An 18,768-nucleotide genomic window follows, 5' to 3' on the forward strand; every position below is an offset into this window, starting at 1 on the left:
CCTTACTGGTGTGAGGTGATACCTCATTGTAGTTTTAATTTGCATTTCTCTGATAATTAGCGATGTGGAGCATCTTTTCATGTGTCTGTTGGCCATTTGTATTTCTTTTTTAGAGAACTGTCTGTTCAGTTCCTCTGCCCATTTTTTAATTGGGTTATTTGTTTTTTGTTTGTTGAGGCGTGTGAGCTCTTTATATATTCTGGATGTCAAGCCTTTATCGGATGTGTCATTTTCAAATATATTCTCCCATACTGTAGGGCTCCTTTTTGTTCTATTGATGGTGTCTTTTGCTGTACAGAAGCTTTTCAGCTTAATGTAGTGCCACTTGCTCATTTTTGCTGTTGTTTTCCTTGCCCGGAGAGATATGTTCAAGAAGAGGTCACTGATGTTTATGTCTAAGAGGTTTTTGCCTATGTTTTTTTCCAAGAGTTTAATGGTTTCATGACTTACATTCAGGTCTTTGATCCATTTTGAGTTTACCTTTGTATATGGGGTTAGACAATGGTCCAGTTTCATTCTCCTACATGTAGCTGTCCAGTTTTGCCAGCACCATCTGTTGAAGAGACTGTTATTTTGCCATTGTATGTCCATGGCTCCTTTATCAAATATTAATTGACCATATATGTTTGGGTTAATTTCTGGGGTCTCTAATCTGTTCCACTGGTCTGTGGCTCTGTTCTTATGCCAGTACCAAATTGTCTTGATTACTATGGCTTTGTAGTAGAGCTTGAAGATGCGGAGTGAGATCCCCCCTACTTTATTCTTCTTTTTCAGGATTGCTTTGGCAATTTGGGGTCTTTGGTGTTTCCATATGAATGTTTGAATTATTTGTTCCAATTCAATGAAGAATGTTGCTGGTAATTTGAGATGGATTGCATCAAATCTGTATATTGCTTTGGGCAGGATGGCCATTTTGACGATATTAATTCTTCCTAGCCATGAGCATGGGATGAATTTCCATTTATTAGTGTCCCCTTTAATTTCTCTTAAGAGTGACTTGTAGTTTTCAGAGTATAAGTCTTTCACTTCTTTAGTTAGGTTTATTCCTAGGTATTTTATTCTTTTTGATGCAATGGTGAATGGAATTGTTTCCTGATTTCTCTTTCTATTGATTCATTGTTAGTGTATAGGAAAGCTACAGATTTCTGTGTGTTAATTTTGTATCCTGCAACTTTTCTGTATTCCGATATCAGTTCTAGTAGTTTTGGAGTGGAGTCTTTAGGGTTTTTTATGTACAGTATCATATCATCTGCAAATAGTGACAGTTTAACTTCTTCTTTACCAATCTGGATCCCTTGTATTTCTTTGTTTTGTCTGATTGCCGTGGCTAGGACCTCCAGTACTATGTTAAATAGCAGTGGGGAGAGTGGGCATCCCTGTCTGGTTCCCGATCTCAGAGAAAATGCTTTCAGCTTCTCGCTGTTCAGTATAATGCTGGCTGTGGGTTTATCATATATGGCCTTTATTATGTTGAGGTACTTGCCCTCTATTCCCATTTTGCTGAGAGTTTTTATCATGAATGGATGTTGAATTTTGTCAAATGCTTTTTCAGAATCTATGGAGATGATCATGTGGTTTTTGTCTTTCTTTTTGTTGATGTGGTGGGTGATGTTGATGGATTTTCGAATGTTGTACCATCCTTGCATCTCTGGGATGAATCTCACTTGGTCATGGTGTATGATCCTTTTGATATACTGTTGAATTCTGTTTGCTAATATTTTATTGAGTATTTTTGCATCTACATTCATCAGGGATATTGGTCTGTAATTTTCTTTTTTGGTGGGGTCTTTGCCTGGTTTTGGTATTAGGGTGATGTTGGCTTCATAGAATGAGTTTGGGAGTATTCCCTCTTCTTCTATTTTTTGGAACACTTTAAGGAGAATGGGTATTATGTCTTCTCTGTGTGTCTGATAAAATTCCGAGGTAAATCCGTCCAGCCCCGGGGTTTTGTTCTTGGGTAGATTTTTGATTACTGTTTCAATTTCTTTGCTCGTAATTGGTTTGTTTAACTTTTGTGTTTCTTCCTTGGTCAGTCTTGGGAGGTTGTATTTTTCTAGGAAGTTTTCCATTTCTTCTAGGTTTTCCAGCTTGTTGGCATATAGGTTTTCATAGTAGTCTTTAATAATTCTTTGTATTTCTGTGGAGTCTGTCGTGATTTTTCCATTCTCATTTCTGATTATGTTGATTTGTGTTGACTCTCTTTTTCTCTTAATAAGTTGGGCTAGAGGCTTATCTATTTTGTTTATTTTCTCAAAGAACCAGCTCTTGGTTTCGTTGATTTTTGCTATTGTTTTATTCTTCTTAATTTTGTTTATTTCTTCTCTGATCTTTATTATGTCCCTCCTTCTGCTGACTTTAGGCCTCATTTGTTCTTCTTTTTCCAGTTTTAATAATTGTGATGTTGGACTATACATTTGGGATTGTTCTTCCTTCTTCAAGTGTGCGTGAATTGCTATATACTTTCCTCTTAAGACTGCATTCGCTGCATCCCACAGAAGTTGGGGCTTAGTGTTGTTGTTGTCATTTGTTTCTATATATTCCTTGATCTCTATTTTGATTTGTTCATTGATCCATTGATTATTTAGTAGCATGTTGTTAAGCCTCCATGTGTTTGTGAGCCTTTTTGTTTTCTTTGTAGAATTTATTTCTACTTTCATACCTTTGTGGTCTGAAAAATTGATTGGTAGAATTTCAATATTTTGGAATTTACTGAGGCTCTTTTTGTGAACTAGTATGTGGTCTATTCTGGAGAATGTTCCATGTGCACTTGAGAAGAATGTATATCCTGTTGCTTTTGGATGTAGAGTTCTATAGATGTCTATTAGGTCCATCTGTTCTAGTGTGTTCTTCAGTGCCTGTGTGTCTTTACTTATTTTCTGCCCGGTGGATCTATCCTTTGGGGTGAGTGGTGTGTTGAAGTCTCCTACAATGAATGCATTGCAGTCTATTTCCCTCTTTAGTTCTCTTAGTATTTGCTTCACATATGCTGGTGCTCCTGTATTGGGTGCATATATATTTAGAATGGTTATATCCTCTTGTTGGACTGAGCCCTTTATCATTATGTAGTATCCTTCTTTATCTCTTGTTACTTTCTTTGTTTTGAAGTCTATTTTGTCTGATGTTAGTACTGCAACCCCTGCTTTCTTCTCACTGTTGTTTGCCTGAAATATGTTTTTCCATCCCTTGACTTTTAGTCTATGCTTATCTTTGGGTTTGAGGTGAGTTTCTTGTAAGCAGCATATAGATGGGTCTTGCTTTTTTATCCATTCTATTACTCTATGTCTTTTGATTGGTGCATTAAGTCCATTTACATTTAGGGTGACTATTGCGAGATATGTACTTATTGCCATTGCAGGCTTTAGATTCGTGGTTACCAAAGGTTCAAGGTTAGCTTCTTTAGTATCTTACTGCCTAACTTACCTCACTTATTGAGCTGTTATATACACTGTATGGAGATTCTTTTCTTCTCTCCCTTCTTATTCCTCCTCCTCCATTCTTCATATGTTGTGTGTTTTGTTCTGTGCTCTTTTTAGGGGTGCTCCCATCTAGAGCAGCCCTGTAGAGGTGCTTTGTGGGAAGCAAATTCCCTCAGCTTTTGCTTGTCTTTGAATTGTTTAATCCCGCCATCATATTTAAATGATAGTCATGCTGGATACAGTATCCTTGGTTCAAGGCCCTTCTGTTTCATTGCATTAAGTATATCATGCCATTCTCTTCTGGCCTGTAGGGTTTCTGTCGAGAAGTCTGATGTTAGCCTGATGGGTTTTCCTTTATAGGTGACCTTTTTCTCTCTAGCTGCCTTTAAAACTCTTTCCTTGTCCTTGATCCTTGCCATTTTAATTACTATGTGTCTTGGTGTTGTCCTCCTTGGATCCTTTCTGTTGGGGGTTCTGTGTAATTCCATGGTCTGTTCGATTATTTCCTCCCCCAGTTTGGGGAAGTTTTCAGCAATTATTTCTTCAAAGACACTTTCTATCCCTTTTCCTCTTTCTTCCTCTTCTGGTATCCCTATAATACGAATGTTATTCCTTTTGTATTGGTCACATATTTCTCTTAGTGTTGTTTCATTCCTGGAGATCCTTTTATCTCTCTCTATGTCAGCTTCTATACGTTCCTGTTCTCTGGCTTCTATTCCTTCAATGGCCTCTTGCATCTTATCCATTCTGCTTATAAATCCTTCCAGGGATTGTTTCACTTCTGTGATCTCTTTCCTGACATCTGTGATCTCCTTCAGGACTTCATCCCACTGCTCTTGCATTTTTCTCTGCATCTCATCCCACTGCCTTTGCTTTTTTCTCTGCATCTCATCCCATTGCTCTTGCATTTTTCTCTGCATCTCTGTCAGCATGTTCATGATTTTTATTTTGAATTCTTTCTCAGGAGGACTAGTTAGATCTGTCTCCCTCTCAGGTGTTGTCTCTGTGATCTTTGTCTGCCTGTAGTTTTGCCTTTTCATGGTGATAGAGATAGTTTGCAGAGCTGGTACAAGTGACCGCTGGAAGAGCTTCCCTTCTTGTTGGTTTGTGGCCTTCTCCTGGGAGAATAGCGACCTCTAGTGGCTTGTGCTGGGCAGCTGTGTGCAGACAGGGCTTCTGCTTCCTGCCCAGTTGCTATGGGGTTTATCTCCGCTGTTACTGTGGGCTTGGCCTGGCTGGAGCTGTTCCTCCAAAATGGTGGAGCCCCGTTGGAGGGGGAGCAGCCAGGAGGCTATTTATCTCCGTAAGGGGCCTCTGTGCTCCCTGCTGCCCAGGGGGTTAGAGTGCCCAGAGATCCCCAGATTCCCTGCCTCTGGTCTAAGTGACCTGTCCTGCCCCTTTAAGACTTCCAAAAAGCACTCTCCAAACCAAAACAACAACAGCAACAATGAGAGAGGGAACAGAAAGAAAAAAAAAGGAAGAAACACACGATTTTTTTTTTTTTGTCCTCAGGTGCTGGTCCCAGGCACCCGCTCACTGGTCCTGCTGCCCTGTCTCCCTAGCACCAGGGTCCCTGTCCTTTCAAGGCTTCCAAAAAGCACCCACCCACCGGTCCCGCAGGGAAAGAACGCTCGATATTCTTTGTCCTCAGGCGCTGGTCCCAGGCACCCGCTCACCAGTCCTGCCGCCCTGCCTCCCTAGCACCGGGGTCCCTGTCCCTTTAAGGCTTCCAAAAAGCCCTCGCCAAAAAGAGAGAAAAAAAGGGGAAAAACGCGCGATTTCCTCCGTCCTCAGGTGCTGGTCTCAGGCACCCACCCACCGGTCCCACAGGGAAAAACGCGGGATATTCTTTGTCCTCAGGTGCCGGTTCCAGGCACCCGCTCACCAGTCCCACCGCCCTGCCTCCCTAGCACCGGGGTCCCTGTCCCTTTTAGGCTTCCAAAAAGCACTCGCAAAAAAGAGGGAAAAAAAAGGGGAAAAACGCGCGATTTCCTCTGTCCTCAAGTGCCGGTCTCAGGCACCTGCCCACCGGTCCCACAGGGAAAAACGTGGGATATTCTTTGTCCTTAGGCGCCGGTCCCAGGCACCTGCTCACCAGTCCCGCTGCCCTGCCTCCCTAGCACCGGGGTCCCTGTCCCTTTAAGGCTTCCAAAAAGTGCTCGCCAAAAAGAGAAAAAAAAAAAAAAGGGGAAAAACGCGCGATTTCCTCCGTCCTCAGGCGCCGGTCTCAGGCACCCGCCCGCCGGTCCTGCAGGGAGAAACGTGGGATATTCTTTGTCCTCAGGTGCGGTCCCAGGCACCTGCTCACCGGTCCTGCCACCCTGCCTCCCTAGCAACGGGGGCCCGTCCCTTTAAGGCTTCCAAAAAACACTCGCCAAAAAAAAACCGCTCCGGTTTCTTTCCACCCGCTGGGAGCCGGGGGGAGGGGCGCTCGGGTCCTGCCGGGCCGGGGCTTGTATCTTACCCCCTTCGCAAGGCGCTGGGTTCTTGCAGGTGTGGATGTGGTCTGGATGTTGTCCTGTGTCCTGTGGTCTCTATTTTAGGAAGATTTTTCTTTGTTATATTTTCATAGCTCTATGTGTTTTTGGGAGGAGATTTCCACTGCTCTACTCACGCCGCCATCCTAGCTCCACCTCACATAGTCCCACTTTTTTATTTTTGCTTCTGTTTCCCTAGCATGGAAAGGTGTATCTAGAAAGACATTGCTAATGCCAATGTACAAGAGTTTACTACCTGTGTGTTCTTACAGGATTTTTGTGGTTTCATGTCTTGTATTTAGGTTTTTAATTCATTTCAAGTTAATTTTTTTGCATATAAAAGAATGAAACTGGACAACTATTTTACAAAATAGACATAAAATAAACTCAAAATTTGTACATATAAAAAAATAAACTATAAATGGACTAAAAACCTAAATGTAAGACCTGAAACCATAAAAATTTTATATTGTTTACTCTTTTTGAAACGTCCATTTTTTTGTCAATATTTTCCAGGGAAATCATGATTGTACCAGTTAATATAATAATAATATTAATAATAATACAACCATTACAAATTCTCCAGGGCATACAACTTTATTTACTAATCTGATCTGCAAGTTAGCTGTGGATCAGCTCATCTAAGCTGAAATAGTTCTAGGCTGGGCTCAGCTGGAGTGGTTCCTCTTGGCTGGACTGCGCATGTTCTTGTCAGCTGGGGCAGAGAAGCAAAAGGATAAACCCAGTTACACAAGTACTTTGCAAGCATCTCTTATGTCACATCTGCTGACTTCCTGTTGACCAAAGCAAGTCACTGGCCAGGACTGCTGTTTTCCCACCTCTAGACTCCAGGCCTGCCCCCAGTGAGGGGCTCAGCAAAGGACTGGGACGGAGGGTGGGCAAAAGAATTGGGGCATAAGCATCATCATATTAGCATTTGTATTGGATCTTACTTGTTTATTTGTATTTTGCCATGCATTTTTCATTTGATCCTCACAACAACTCTGTGAGGATGTTATTTTTATTTTCCACATTTTATGGAAGATGAAACAGAATCAGAAAGGTCAAGTCACTTACCCAAGATCACATAGCTAGTTAGCAGCAGAAAGGGAACTTTCTACTTTTTTTTACAAAAAGCAGAGTGGGGCGGGGGGAGTGGTGGGCTTTGCCTCACCTTGTTCATAGTTGATCATTCTTTTTCTTTTGCCTAAAGGATCAAGGTGAAAAACAAAAAAAGAAGCTGCAGAAGAAGACAGAGGTAGGACCATACAGCTGTAAGCTGGGGCTAAACAGAAGATTGTTTTATATTTGTTTTCTAGTCACCAACCATCTGTCTGAAATAATTTAAAGTAGTCTTTCCTAGAATGAAAAAGCAAAGTTCACATCAAAATGATTGCTATATCATTACAAATACTATGGAAAAGGTTTTTAAAAATAGCCCATACATACAAAAAACAGCAGCAGCTGAAAGTTGAATCTATGCTTTGTCAATGAGTAGGCCATAGTAGTAATTGCTAAAAATTTTTGAGTATGTACCCCGAGTATATGTGAATATACGTATTTTTAAATAAATACACCGCTATACAAGTAAATGAACCTTTAAAAAGCAAGCATGACTTTAAACACATAAATAATATTTTAATAATTTTCACCATTAATGGAATAATGCCATTAAACACACTTCACTATTTTTGAAATTTTTCATTTTATTTAATAGCATATTAGTTGGAAAATAAACCTCACAAAGAGCAACATAAAGATTAAACATAAGGAGAGGCTCATCCTTAATGATATTAAATATAAATCTATATTTTAAATAATTATTTTAACACTACTGATTGGGGGGCAGAGCTGATTTCTTATCATATCTGGTTAGCTTTTCATTGGTTTTAATTTAGTGATGTGACTGATGAACAACTTCTACTGGAATTAAAAGTGTAGAATCTCCATTCTGTTATTCATTGGTATTGCATTTTGTTGTTATTTTCAATCCAGCATTCACTTCATTATATGAATCTCTAAGCCACTTGCCCTTTGTGATTACGTATGCTAAAATAGATCATATGATCTAAAATGTTCTTTAAAAAGGCACATTTATATGGTCCTCCATCTTAAAAACCTTCTTTTGACCTCATATCCCCCTCCAAATATCACTCCATTTCTCTCTGCCCCCTTATATCTAAACTCTCAAAAACTTGCTAAGCCCAATTTCTCTTTTTCCATTCTTTCTTGAACACAGTCAGGCTTGAGTTCCCACCATTCCACCAAAATTACATTTGTCAAGATCACCCTCTACCTGGGGAAGCATTAGACACAGCTGATAATCTCTCCTTCCTTCTCTTTGCCTCTGTGTTGCCATTTTCATTTATTTGTCTTTCACTTTGCTAGCCACATCTTTTCATCTCTTTTACTAATTCTTCATAATCTGCCCAGCCTCTCAATGTTGGCAGGCTCACACCCTCAGTGGCTTTATATCTCATTCAGAGAATAAGCCAAAGCCTTCAAAGTAGCCCACAAGGTCCTACATGATCAGTTACCTGCCCCTCCAATTCTCTGGCCTCACCTACTCCTATCCTCCCTCCAGCCACTTATCCCCCTTGAGTCACACTGGACTCCTGGACCAAGAGCATACTACATGTGTTCTTACCCCACAGCTTTTGCACTGGTTGCTCCTCTGACCATAACACTTCACCTCTAGAAATGTGCATGGCTTGTTCACTCACCTCCAGGTATCTGCTCCAAGGTAAATTTGTCCCCAAAGTGTTCCCTGACAATCCTGTATGAAATAACAGTCATCCCCTCACTCTCCCCAATCTCCATCCTTCTAACCTTGCATAGCATTTGTCACCTTATATCATACTAAGTATTTATTCTTTATTCATTTTCATCTATCTTCTCCTATTAGAGATGTAAGCTCCATGCTGTGCTATTCATTTTTGTATCCCCAGTACCTAAGGCAGTGCCTGGCACATAGTAGGCTCTCAGTAAATGCCGAATGAATGTGCTATGAATGCAGGCCCAAGTGTCAATCCATATTTAAATAGTAACGATTAATTGCTTTCTTCTGACCTTTTCAGTAAGCATACAAATTAAGATAATTTCTATTATCTTACCCACTGGGTTATCTTCATACTCTCAAGGTATATGTAACCCACTTTGAAAATTATTTATCAATAGGAGTGGTTCTCAGTCTTTGGCAGGCATAAGAAACCTTATGGAATTCGTTTAAAATACAGATTCCACGGTCTTCCCCAGAGATTTTGATCCTGATGTCTGTTGTTTGGGGCCAAGAATCTGCATGTGTAAAATGGTGGGTGCACCTCAGGTGATTTTGATGCTGATGGGCTATGACCACAACTGGGGATACTTGATCCATGTATTTGTAGTCTTCTTTTCCAGCTTATAACTCCAGGCTCAATAAAAATGGGAGAAACTTCTTTGGCATGCTCAGTCAGCTCACATAGCTACATACAGAATAAAATCCCATACTCCCTAGACAAGTGGTTCTCAAGGATTCAGGCCATCAAGACTATATCTAGTTATCTAGCCTACCACACAGTATAGGCTACACAGCACTAAGAACCAATTCCAAGATCTCTGTGGTTTAATACAACAAAAGTTAATTTTTGCTATCCAAAGTCCACTGTGGGCCTGGGTGACTCAGGTATCCATCTCTCATTTGTTGGTTCATCATTCTAGGCCACTGTGATTCTATGGTATCCCTGCACTCATGTATCCATGATCACTGTGGCCGGGCACATGAAAGTTGGGTTGTTGAACACTGGCAATTAAGTGCTACCAGAAACCAATTCATGTTGCTTCAGCTTATGTTTCATTGGCCAAAGCAAGTTAGCACCACATTCAACCTCAAGAAGGAAGTACAGTTTTCACATTTGCCTGGAAGTAGAGTAAAATAAGATTTTCATAAACAGTATTAATGTTTCCCACAAAGATAAACATTAAAAAATACTTAGGGATGCAAGGATGGTACAACATTTGAAAATCCATCAACATCATCCACCACATCAACAAAAAGAAGGACAAAAACCACATGATCATCTCCATACATGCCGAAAAAGTATTCGACAAAATTCAACATTCGTTCATGATAAAAACTTTCAACAAAATGGGTATAGAGGGCAAGTACCTCAACATAATAATGGCCATATGTGACAAACCCACAGGCAACGTCATACTTAATAGTGAGAAGCTGAAAGCTGTTCACCTAAAATCAGGAACAAGACAGGGTTTCCCACTCTCTCCACTTTTATTCAACATAGTACTGGAGGTCCTAGCCATGGCAATCAGACAACACAAAGAAATAAAAGGTATCCATATTGTTAAGGAAGAAGTCAAACTGTCACTGTTTGCAGATGACATGATATTGTACATAACCGTGAAGAATCAACTCCAAAACTACTAGAAATAATATCTGAATTCAGCAAAGTTGCAAGATACAAAATTAATACACAGAAGTCTGTTGCATTCCTATACACTAATGATGAACTAGCAGAAAGAGAAATCAGGAAAACAATTCTATCCACAATTGCATCAAAAAGAATAAAATACCTAGGAATAAACCTAACCAAGGAAGTGAAAGACCTATACCCTGAAAACTACAAGACACTCCTAAGAGAAATTAAAGAGGACACTAATAAATGGAAATTCATCCCAAGCTCTTGGGTAGGAAGAATGAATATTGCAAAATGGCCATCCTGCCTAAAGCAATATACAGGTTCAATGCAATCCCTATCAAAATACCAACAGCATTCTTCAATGAACTGTAACAAATAGTTCTAAAATTCATATGGAGCCACAAAAGACCCCAAATAGCCAAAGCAATCCTGAGAAGGAAGAATAAAGTAGGGGGAATTATGCTCCCTGACTTCAAGCTCTGCTACAAAGCCCCAGTAATCAAGACAATTTGGTATTGACACAAGAACAGACCCATAGACCAGTAGAACAGAATAGAGAGTCCAGATATTAACGCAAGCATATATGGCCAATTAATATATGATAAAGGAGCCATGGATATACAATCAGGAAATGACAGCCTCTTCAATAGCTGGTGTTGGCAAAACTGGACAGCTACATGTAAGAGAATGAAACTGGATTACTGTCTAACTCCATACAAAAGTAAACTCAGAATGGATCAAAGACCTGAATGTAAGTCATGAAACCATAAAACTCTTTGAAGAAAATATAGGCAAAACTCTCTTGAATATAAACATGAAAAATGAACAAGTAGGACTATATCAAACTAAAAAGCTTCTGTACAGCAAAGGACACCATCAGTAGAACAAAAAGGCATCCTACAGTATGGGAGAATATATTCCTAAATGACATATCCAATAAAGGATTGACATCCAAAATATACAAAGAGCTCATGCACCTCAATAATAAAAAGCAAATAACCCAATTAAAAAATGGGCAAAGGATCTGAACAGACAGTTCTCCAAAGAAGAAATTCAGATGGCCAACAGACACATGAAAAGATGCTCCACATCGCTAATCATCAGAGAAATGCAAATTAAAACCACAATGAGATATCACGTCACACCAGTTAGGATGGCTGCCAGGCTGCCATCTAAAAGACAAACAACAACAAATGTTGGCGAGGTTGTGGAGAAAGGGGAAGCCTCCTACACTGCTGGTGGGAATGTAAATTAGTTCAACCATTGTGGAAAGCAGTATGGAGGTTCCTCAAAAAACTCAAAATAGAAATACCATTTGACCCAGGAATTCCACTCCTAGGAATTTACCCTAAGTATGCAGGAGCCCAGTTTGAAAAAGACAGATGCACCCCTATGTTTATCACAGCACTATTTACAATAGCCAAGAAATGGAAGCAACCTAAGTGTCCATCAGTAGATGAATGGATAAAGAAGATATGGTACATATACACAATGGAATATTATTCATCCATAGGAAGAAAACAAATTCTAACACTGGCAACAACATGGATGGAGCTAGAGGGTATTATGCTCAGTGAAATAAGCCAGGTGGAGAAAGACAAGTATCAAATGACTTCACTCATCTGTGGAGTATAAGAACAAAGAAAAAAACTGAAGGAACAAAACAGCAGCAGACTCACAGAACCCAAGAATGGACTAACAGTTACCAAAGGGAAAGGGACTGGGGAGGATGAGTGGGAAGGGAGGTATAAGGGGGAAAAGAGGCAATATGATTAGCACACATAATGTAGGGTGGGGCATGGGGAAGGCAGTATAGCAACCACAATGTTCATGTAAGTGTATATTGATACCAAAAAGAATTAAATTAAAAAATAAATAATACTTAAATCTACCACCCCATCTTATACCATCTAATTAATAGTAGTTGTTATTTTATTATCTTTTGTTGTGGGAAGAAAGAAAGTGATAAAGTCAATGTAATTTCAGAGATGGTTTAAATATTTTTAATTTTTTGCATCTTATTAATCTTGAGTGCATCTACATACATCAGAAAGGTAGTGTATATACATAAATGTATATGAGACATAGTTTACTATTCTGTCATCAGGCAAAGACTGGTGTACAAATGCATTTACAAACCCTTTAATATTATCCTCAAAGATCATCATCCCACTGCTCTAGACACTGAGGACCTGCCGACACATGTAACTTACCCAATCCTTTCAGAAGCTTAATGTCATGATGTTTTACACAGTCGATAAACAAACCTTACTCTTACTGTCCCCAGCTATTGCCTCACAAAAATTTTCTGCTTTTTTGATTATTGCAGTTGTCAATAGCAACTGTGTTAGTGTTAGCCATTACCTTCAACCTGAAATTTTAAGTGGTAAGATTATCATAAAATTTATTCCAACTTGAAATAAGAAATTGTAGGAATAGAAAAAAAAAGCTGCTTAAGTTCTAAGACAGTCTTCTGGTTATTCCTCCTCCTATCTTCTTAACCTGTTTCAACACTTTCATTCTCTTTCTCTTAAAGGTTCAATCATTTCCATTATCTTAGATTCCTAACCTTAGCCTATAGTCATGATGCAATCTTTTCTGTCCTAACAACAAAAATCTTTATTTACTCTGTGTCACTTTATGCTACTATCCCATCCATTTTTTTCTCCTTCAAAGCCTAACACTTAATCTTTTCTCTACTGAAAGCATGGCATTCTTTTTCATTTTTTTGATCAAATTGGTTCATGTATACTGTTGACAAAGGCAAATAATCCTGTTACACTTAAAACCATGGTGATATTGAAAATGTTTAATAATTGGTTGGATGTACATACTGACGAGTCAGTTAAGATCACCAATCAATTATCCTTGCTTATAACATATAATACCCTTATCACAGCCCTCCTTAACTCTGATTCTCTGTCCAGCGACAATCACTTTCTTTTTCTTTTTTCTGATATTTTCTGTTGTTGTTTTTATTTGTTTGTTTGGAATTTATTGTTGGAATAAAGTTGACATACAATATTGTATTGATTTCAGATGTACAACATAGTGACTCAATAATTATATATATTACTAGATGCTTGCCATGGTATGTGTAGTTGCCACCTATTACCATAGCATATCACAGTATTATTGGTTATATTCTCTATGTTGTACTTCCATTCTATGACTTATTTAACAAATTGTAGTTTATGCCTCTTTATTCCCTTCACCATTTTTTGTTTGTTTATTCTGTTTTTTTAGATTCCACATATAAGTGAAATCACATGGGATTTGTCTTTTTCTGCCTGGCTTTTTTCTCTTAGCGTAATACCCTCTAGGTCCATCCATGTTGTTGCAGATGGCAAGGTTTCCTTCTTTTTTATGGCAGAATAATATTCCATTGTGTATATGTACTGTATCTTCTTTATTCATCTATCAGTGGGCACCTGGGTTGCTTCCATATCTTGGCTATTGTAAATAATACAGCAATAAACATAGGGATGCGCATATATATTTTTGAATTAGTTTTTTTGTTTTCCTTGGGTAAATACTCAGAAGTGGAATTGGTGGAAATATTTCTATTTCTGGTTTTTTGAGGAACCTCCATACTGTTTTCCACAGTGGCTGTGGACCAATTTACATTCACACCTACAGTGCAGGAGGGTTCCCTTTTCTCCACAACGTCGCCAACAGTTACTTATGTTTTGGATAGTGAGCATTCTTGCTGGTATGAAATAATATCTCATTGTGGTTTTGACTTGCATTTCCCTGATGATTAGTGATGTGGAGCATCTTTTCATGTGTATGTCTCCTTTGGAAAAATGTCTGTTCAGGTCCTCTGTCCATTTTTTAATTGGATTATTTGTTTTTTTTGGTGTTGAGGTATATGAGTTATTTATGTAGTTTGAATATTGGCTGCTTATTAGATATATCATTTGCAAATATATTCTTCCATACAGTAGGTTACCTTTTTTTGTTGAGAGTTTCCTTGCTGTGCAGAAGCTTTTTAGTTTGATGTAATCCTATTTGTTTATTTTTGCTTTTGTTTCAGGGACAACCACTTTCAAATCTTTGCTTTTTCTTCAGCTATTTACAATGGATTCCATAATAACCTTTTCATACAACCATTTCTTTCACTAGTCTTCTGTTTTTTTAGGTACTCCATCTTCTTCAGAGCTACTAGGTGCTCCAATCTCTAAGCTTTTCTGTGGTTCTGTGGGGTGAATGTGCTTTGTTCTTATGGCCTTACTCATAAGGCATGGGTTTCAGTTCTCCATGGTCTGCTAAATCTGTTTTACCACCAGGCCATATGCTTTCCAGCTTTCAATATTTTGATAATATCTCAAGTCTGTAGTCCTACCCATTCTCTCTGGCCTTACTGGTTGTGCCTTTTTAAAAAAATTCTTTTACTCTCACTTTAATGGGGCTGGAGAGGAAGCAGAGATGTTATTTTTGTAAGCCTGTGTTCAGACTCCCAAATCTAAGCACAAGATCAATAAAAAAGGTTAGCCTATACTTCTGCTTTTGTTTCTTCACTTCCCATTCTGGCCTCAACTCACCAATTTTGTGTTAACCCTCAGTTAAAACTATTTCTTCAAAGGGTCCCATGATCTTTGTTCATCAAAATCAGTGGTCTTTTTTCGGCCTTCATCCTCTGACGCTCTCTGCACCATTAGACACTCATAGCAACATCCGTCTGACTGGGAAGCGAAGACTCTTCTGCTTACCCCACATCTGCAACTCTTTAAATGTCAACTCTCCTCAATGTTCTATCTTTATTGGGCTTTTTTCTTTTCCTTCCTTCCCTCCCTCCTTCCTTCCTTCTTTCTCTCTCTGTCTGCTTTTCTTCCTTCCTTTCTTTTCTCTCTCTCTCTTTTTCTTTCTTCCTTCCTTCCTTCCTTCCTTCCTTCCTTCCTTCCTTCCTTCCTTTCTTCCTTTCTTTCTTTCTTTTTTTCTTTCTTTTTTTCTCTCTCTCTCTCTTTCTCTCTTTCTTTTTTTCTTTCTTTCTTTCTTTCTTTCTTTCTTTCTCTCTCTTTCTGTCTGCCTTTCTCTCTCTCTCTTTTTCTTTCTTTTTCCTTCTTTCTTTCCTTCTTTCTCTTTCTGTCTGCCTTTCTTCCTTTCTTTTCTCTCTCTTTCTCTCTTTCTGTCTGCCTTTCTCTCTCTCTCTCTTTCTTTCTCTCTCTTCTTTCTTTCTTTCTTTCTTTCTTTCTTTCTTTCTTTCTTTCTTTCTCTCTCTCTCTCTCTCTCTCTCTCTCTCTCTCTCTCTCTCTCTCTCTCTCTCTCTCTCTCGCTTTCTTTCTCTCTTTCTTTTGTTCATTGTTTTCTTTCTTGCTTACCATTCATTAGATGACTTCTAAGCCCATCTCACCCTAAAGTGAGTCTGAGTTCAGAGAAGTTTCACCCAAAATGATAGTCCACTTCTCAGTGATTACACAGGACAGGACATGGTAATTGCTGTTATATGACTGTTCCTGGGACTAAAAGTCTTTTAATTTTTAATTTTTCCTCTACTCTAAGTGTGATGGAAAAGTTATGACATTTACCCAAGTTTTCAAAGATCAAGAAAAATGAGACCTCAAAGAATTTACAGAGATAAAAATGGGAAAGAATCAAGTTGTTTTCTACTTGCACCCAGTTGGAATATCACTCCTTTAATATAAGAGTAATGCATAGAAAGGAGGTAATCCCTGCTGACAGGGCACTTACAGTTTTGTCAGTGAGGACTAGGAGCTAAATAATTGCAAACATTTCAACTCTACTATGTACATGGAACCATGAAATCTATGTAACTAGTAGATTTCATTCTAGATCAGTGTGCAAAAGCCAGTGTAGTGAATTGCCAACTTGTCAAATTTTCTTGTTTCTATAGCTAAATAAAGTTTGCTGAAGAGTATATTGAATAAAATGACTTTCACAGGTTTTGCAAATTTTCGTACGGTTTTAATTGACTGGTTTTTATTTGTCTTCATAACAATGTTTAAAGATTGTTTGATTAGTTTCTGCCCTAGCTTGCTGTTACTGCAGCTGGGGCACACTGAGAAAAGAGGGGGCTCTCATTGCTGGGGGCCTGGGGAGACTAGAGGACAGGATGCCCATCCTCCAGAGGGAATAATCAGGGGACAGAGAGATCACTCCCTTTCCACAACTGACTTTGACCCAATTAGCCTGTTCCCAGCCTGCATTGTATTTCCTCTGGATTCCTGCAGGTCTAATTGGCCTTCTGTCTGTCTGTTCCAATTGCCCGAGAAATTTTCCTCAAATGCAAATTTGCTTCCCTGCTTATAAAGTCCCTCAGTGGTTTCCTCAGGACCTGCCTCTTTATCCTCCACCACTCTCTAACTCTATCCTCCAGCCTTAAACATGCTGTTCTCTTGCTCACAGTCCTGCCTGGAGTGCCCATCCACCACTCCTTCTGCTGGCTGACTCCATCTCAGCACCCTTAGAACTCAGCCCAGATATCAGCATTTCCTAGAAATGTTCCTACACTTTCTATTAAGGCCAGTGGCTAGAACACTGTCCTAATGGCCTGCCCTGCCCATGTCTACCAGAGAAATTGTCCATCAGACTTCCTGCCTCTCTTCAGGTCGGTGTGCTCCTTAGGACAGGGACTTTTATTCCTCTGGTCCCATCCTTAGGCACTCCCCAGCCCAGAGCTGTGCTTGCTAACTCATTTATTGAATTCAATGATAAATGAGCTGATGATCTGTATTCCAAACTTCACACATACATTTCTCTTTCCTACAAAGTATCTCCCAAACAATGTCCTTTAGTTACCTTAGATTCAACAGGTCCCAAATCGAATTCATAATGCTCTACTTTAAGTTCATACCTATTTTGACTAATGGCATTACATTGCCTTACTATCACTCAACCTCAAAACTGAGAATTCCCCCTTAGCCTCTACATGGATAAATTATCCAGTGCTATTGCTTTTGCTTGCTTGAATGGCTACCCAAACCATTCCCATGCTCCACTCCTGCTGCCCTGCCCCTTCCTCCTATTTCCTGACCAGTGATCACCCCATTTGAAGCACAACCAACCCTGTCTGCCCATTAGTTGCTCGTGATTCCTTAAATACATCCTGTATCCTGTGTTTTGCTAATACCAGCCCTCTGCTAGCACCTGTCCTTCCTCATCTTGCTCAACTGTTACCACATGCATGAGGCCTTTTTAAATCCCAGTAAAAAGATTTATTCTCTTCCACTGTGGTTCTCCACGAAAATTCTGTCATATTTGTACCATTACTATATCACTTACCACAGTGTGCTTTGTACCCAGTTATTAATGTGTGTTTCTGCTGCCTCAATATCCAACCTTTGAAGACGGAGCCTCAAGGCTATGTTCATTTTAGAGAAGTTTGGCACACAGTAGTCATTTAAAAAATGCATTTATTAATAGAGTTAATCAATTTCATCCATCTGTTCATTCCATGAGACTAAATTTAGCTTTAAATTTTTTACTTCCTAATGTGACTGATGTGATTTTTTAAAGGCAGGATTTTACGTTTGCTTTAGGATAACAATAGCTCCCACTGATTTCATGCCTAGTACCTGCCAACCTTCTATGCATATAAACAAATCCTTGTAATAATCCTACACACTAGAAGATATCATTCCCACTTTACAGATGAGGAAACTTCACATTTCCCTGGGGTAAGTAACTTGCTCACGGCCGTTAACTCTAAGTGCCCAAGCTGGGACTAGAAGCCAGTATGCCTGATTCTAAACCCGCCAGACCACATCACCCTCACCTGTACTCTGGGGTAGGTGAGGCTGTTTTGTTCTTTTCCTTCACTTATTCATCTTTGAAAAGATTTTAGTTTGTTGTTACATTAATGTTTATTTTGTGTTTTCTAGTTCACTTTGACATCAGACCTCTCCGGAGAGAATCTGGTGGAGAAAAAGTGCTTAGCTGAAAAATACACACATCTCTCCTGCAATAAAGTCTTCTGCCAACCATGGCAGAAATGCATCGATGGGATCTGTATGTGTAAACTCCCTTATCAGTGCCCAAAGAATGGCACCATGGTGTGTTCAACTAACAGGAGAACCTACCCAACTTACTGTCAGCAAAAGAGTTTTGAATGTCTTCGTCCAGAGGCAAAGTTTTTAAATTCTGGAGAATGCACATCTGAAGGTGGGAAAGCCTCGTTTATTCCTCGATATAAGAAGGAAGTTGTATACCATACTTTCTTCAGAAAATATTTTTCCTATGAAATGTTATGCTGACAATTCAGAATTCCTCCATAGGTCCTCAGTAGTAATTGGGATAATAACCAAAGGAATTAGGGATCACCAGAATCTAGCTAGAACCCAGGAAAAAATATTTACATGAGCTTGGTACTGGTGCGGTCCCCACTCTGGAACTCCAGCCCCACTAATTTCTTCCCGCATCCATCCCCCAAGCCTCTACCCCTCCCTCTAGCCCCAACCCCACTGGCCCTGATCCAAGGGGAACTCAGGCCACTGCTGACCT

General features: G+C 39.4%; 1 protein-coding gene across 4 annotated transcripts in view; it reads left to right on the plus strand.

The window, feature by feature from the left end:
• Positions 1 to 18,768, plus strand: part of CFI (complement factor I) — an 85,975-nt gene that overhangs the window by 17,286 nt on the left and 49,921 nt on the right. For 2 of the 4 annotated variants that reach the window (XM_073237184.1, XM_037001174.2), the window contains 2 exons: positions 7,107 to 7,151; positions 18,150 to 18,429. In XM_073237184.1, coding sequence (XP_073093285.1) covers positions 7,107 to 7,151; positions 18,150 to 18,429 — 325 coding nt within the window. The remainder of the gene's footprint in view (positions 1 to 7,106; positions 7,152 to 18,149; positions 18,430 to 18,768) is intronic. The other 2 variants (XM_073237186.1, XM_073237187.1) reach the window with 1 other exon arrangement.

The sequence above is a fragment of the Manis javanica genome, chromosome 5, assembly GCF_040802235.1.
Source record: "Manis javanica isolate MJ-LG chromosome 5, MJ_LKY, whole genome shotgun sequence".
In the NCBI taxonomy this organism is placed as follows: Eukaryota; Metazoa; Chordata; class Mammalia; order Pholidota; family Manidae; genus Manis; species Manis javanica.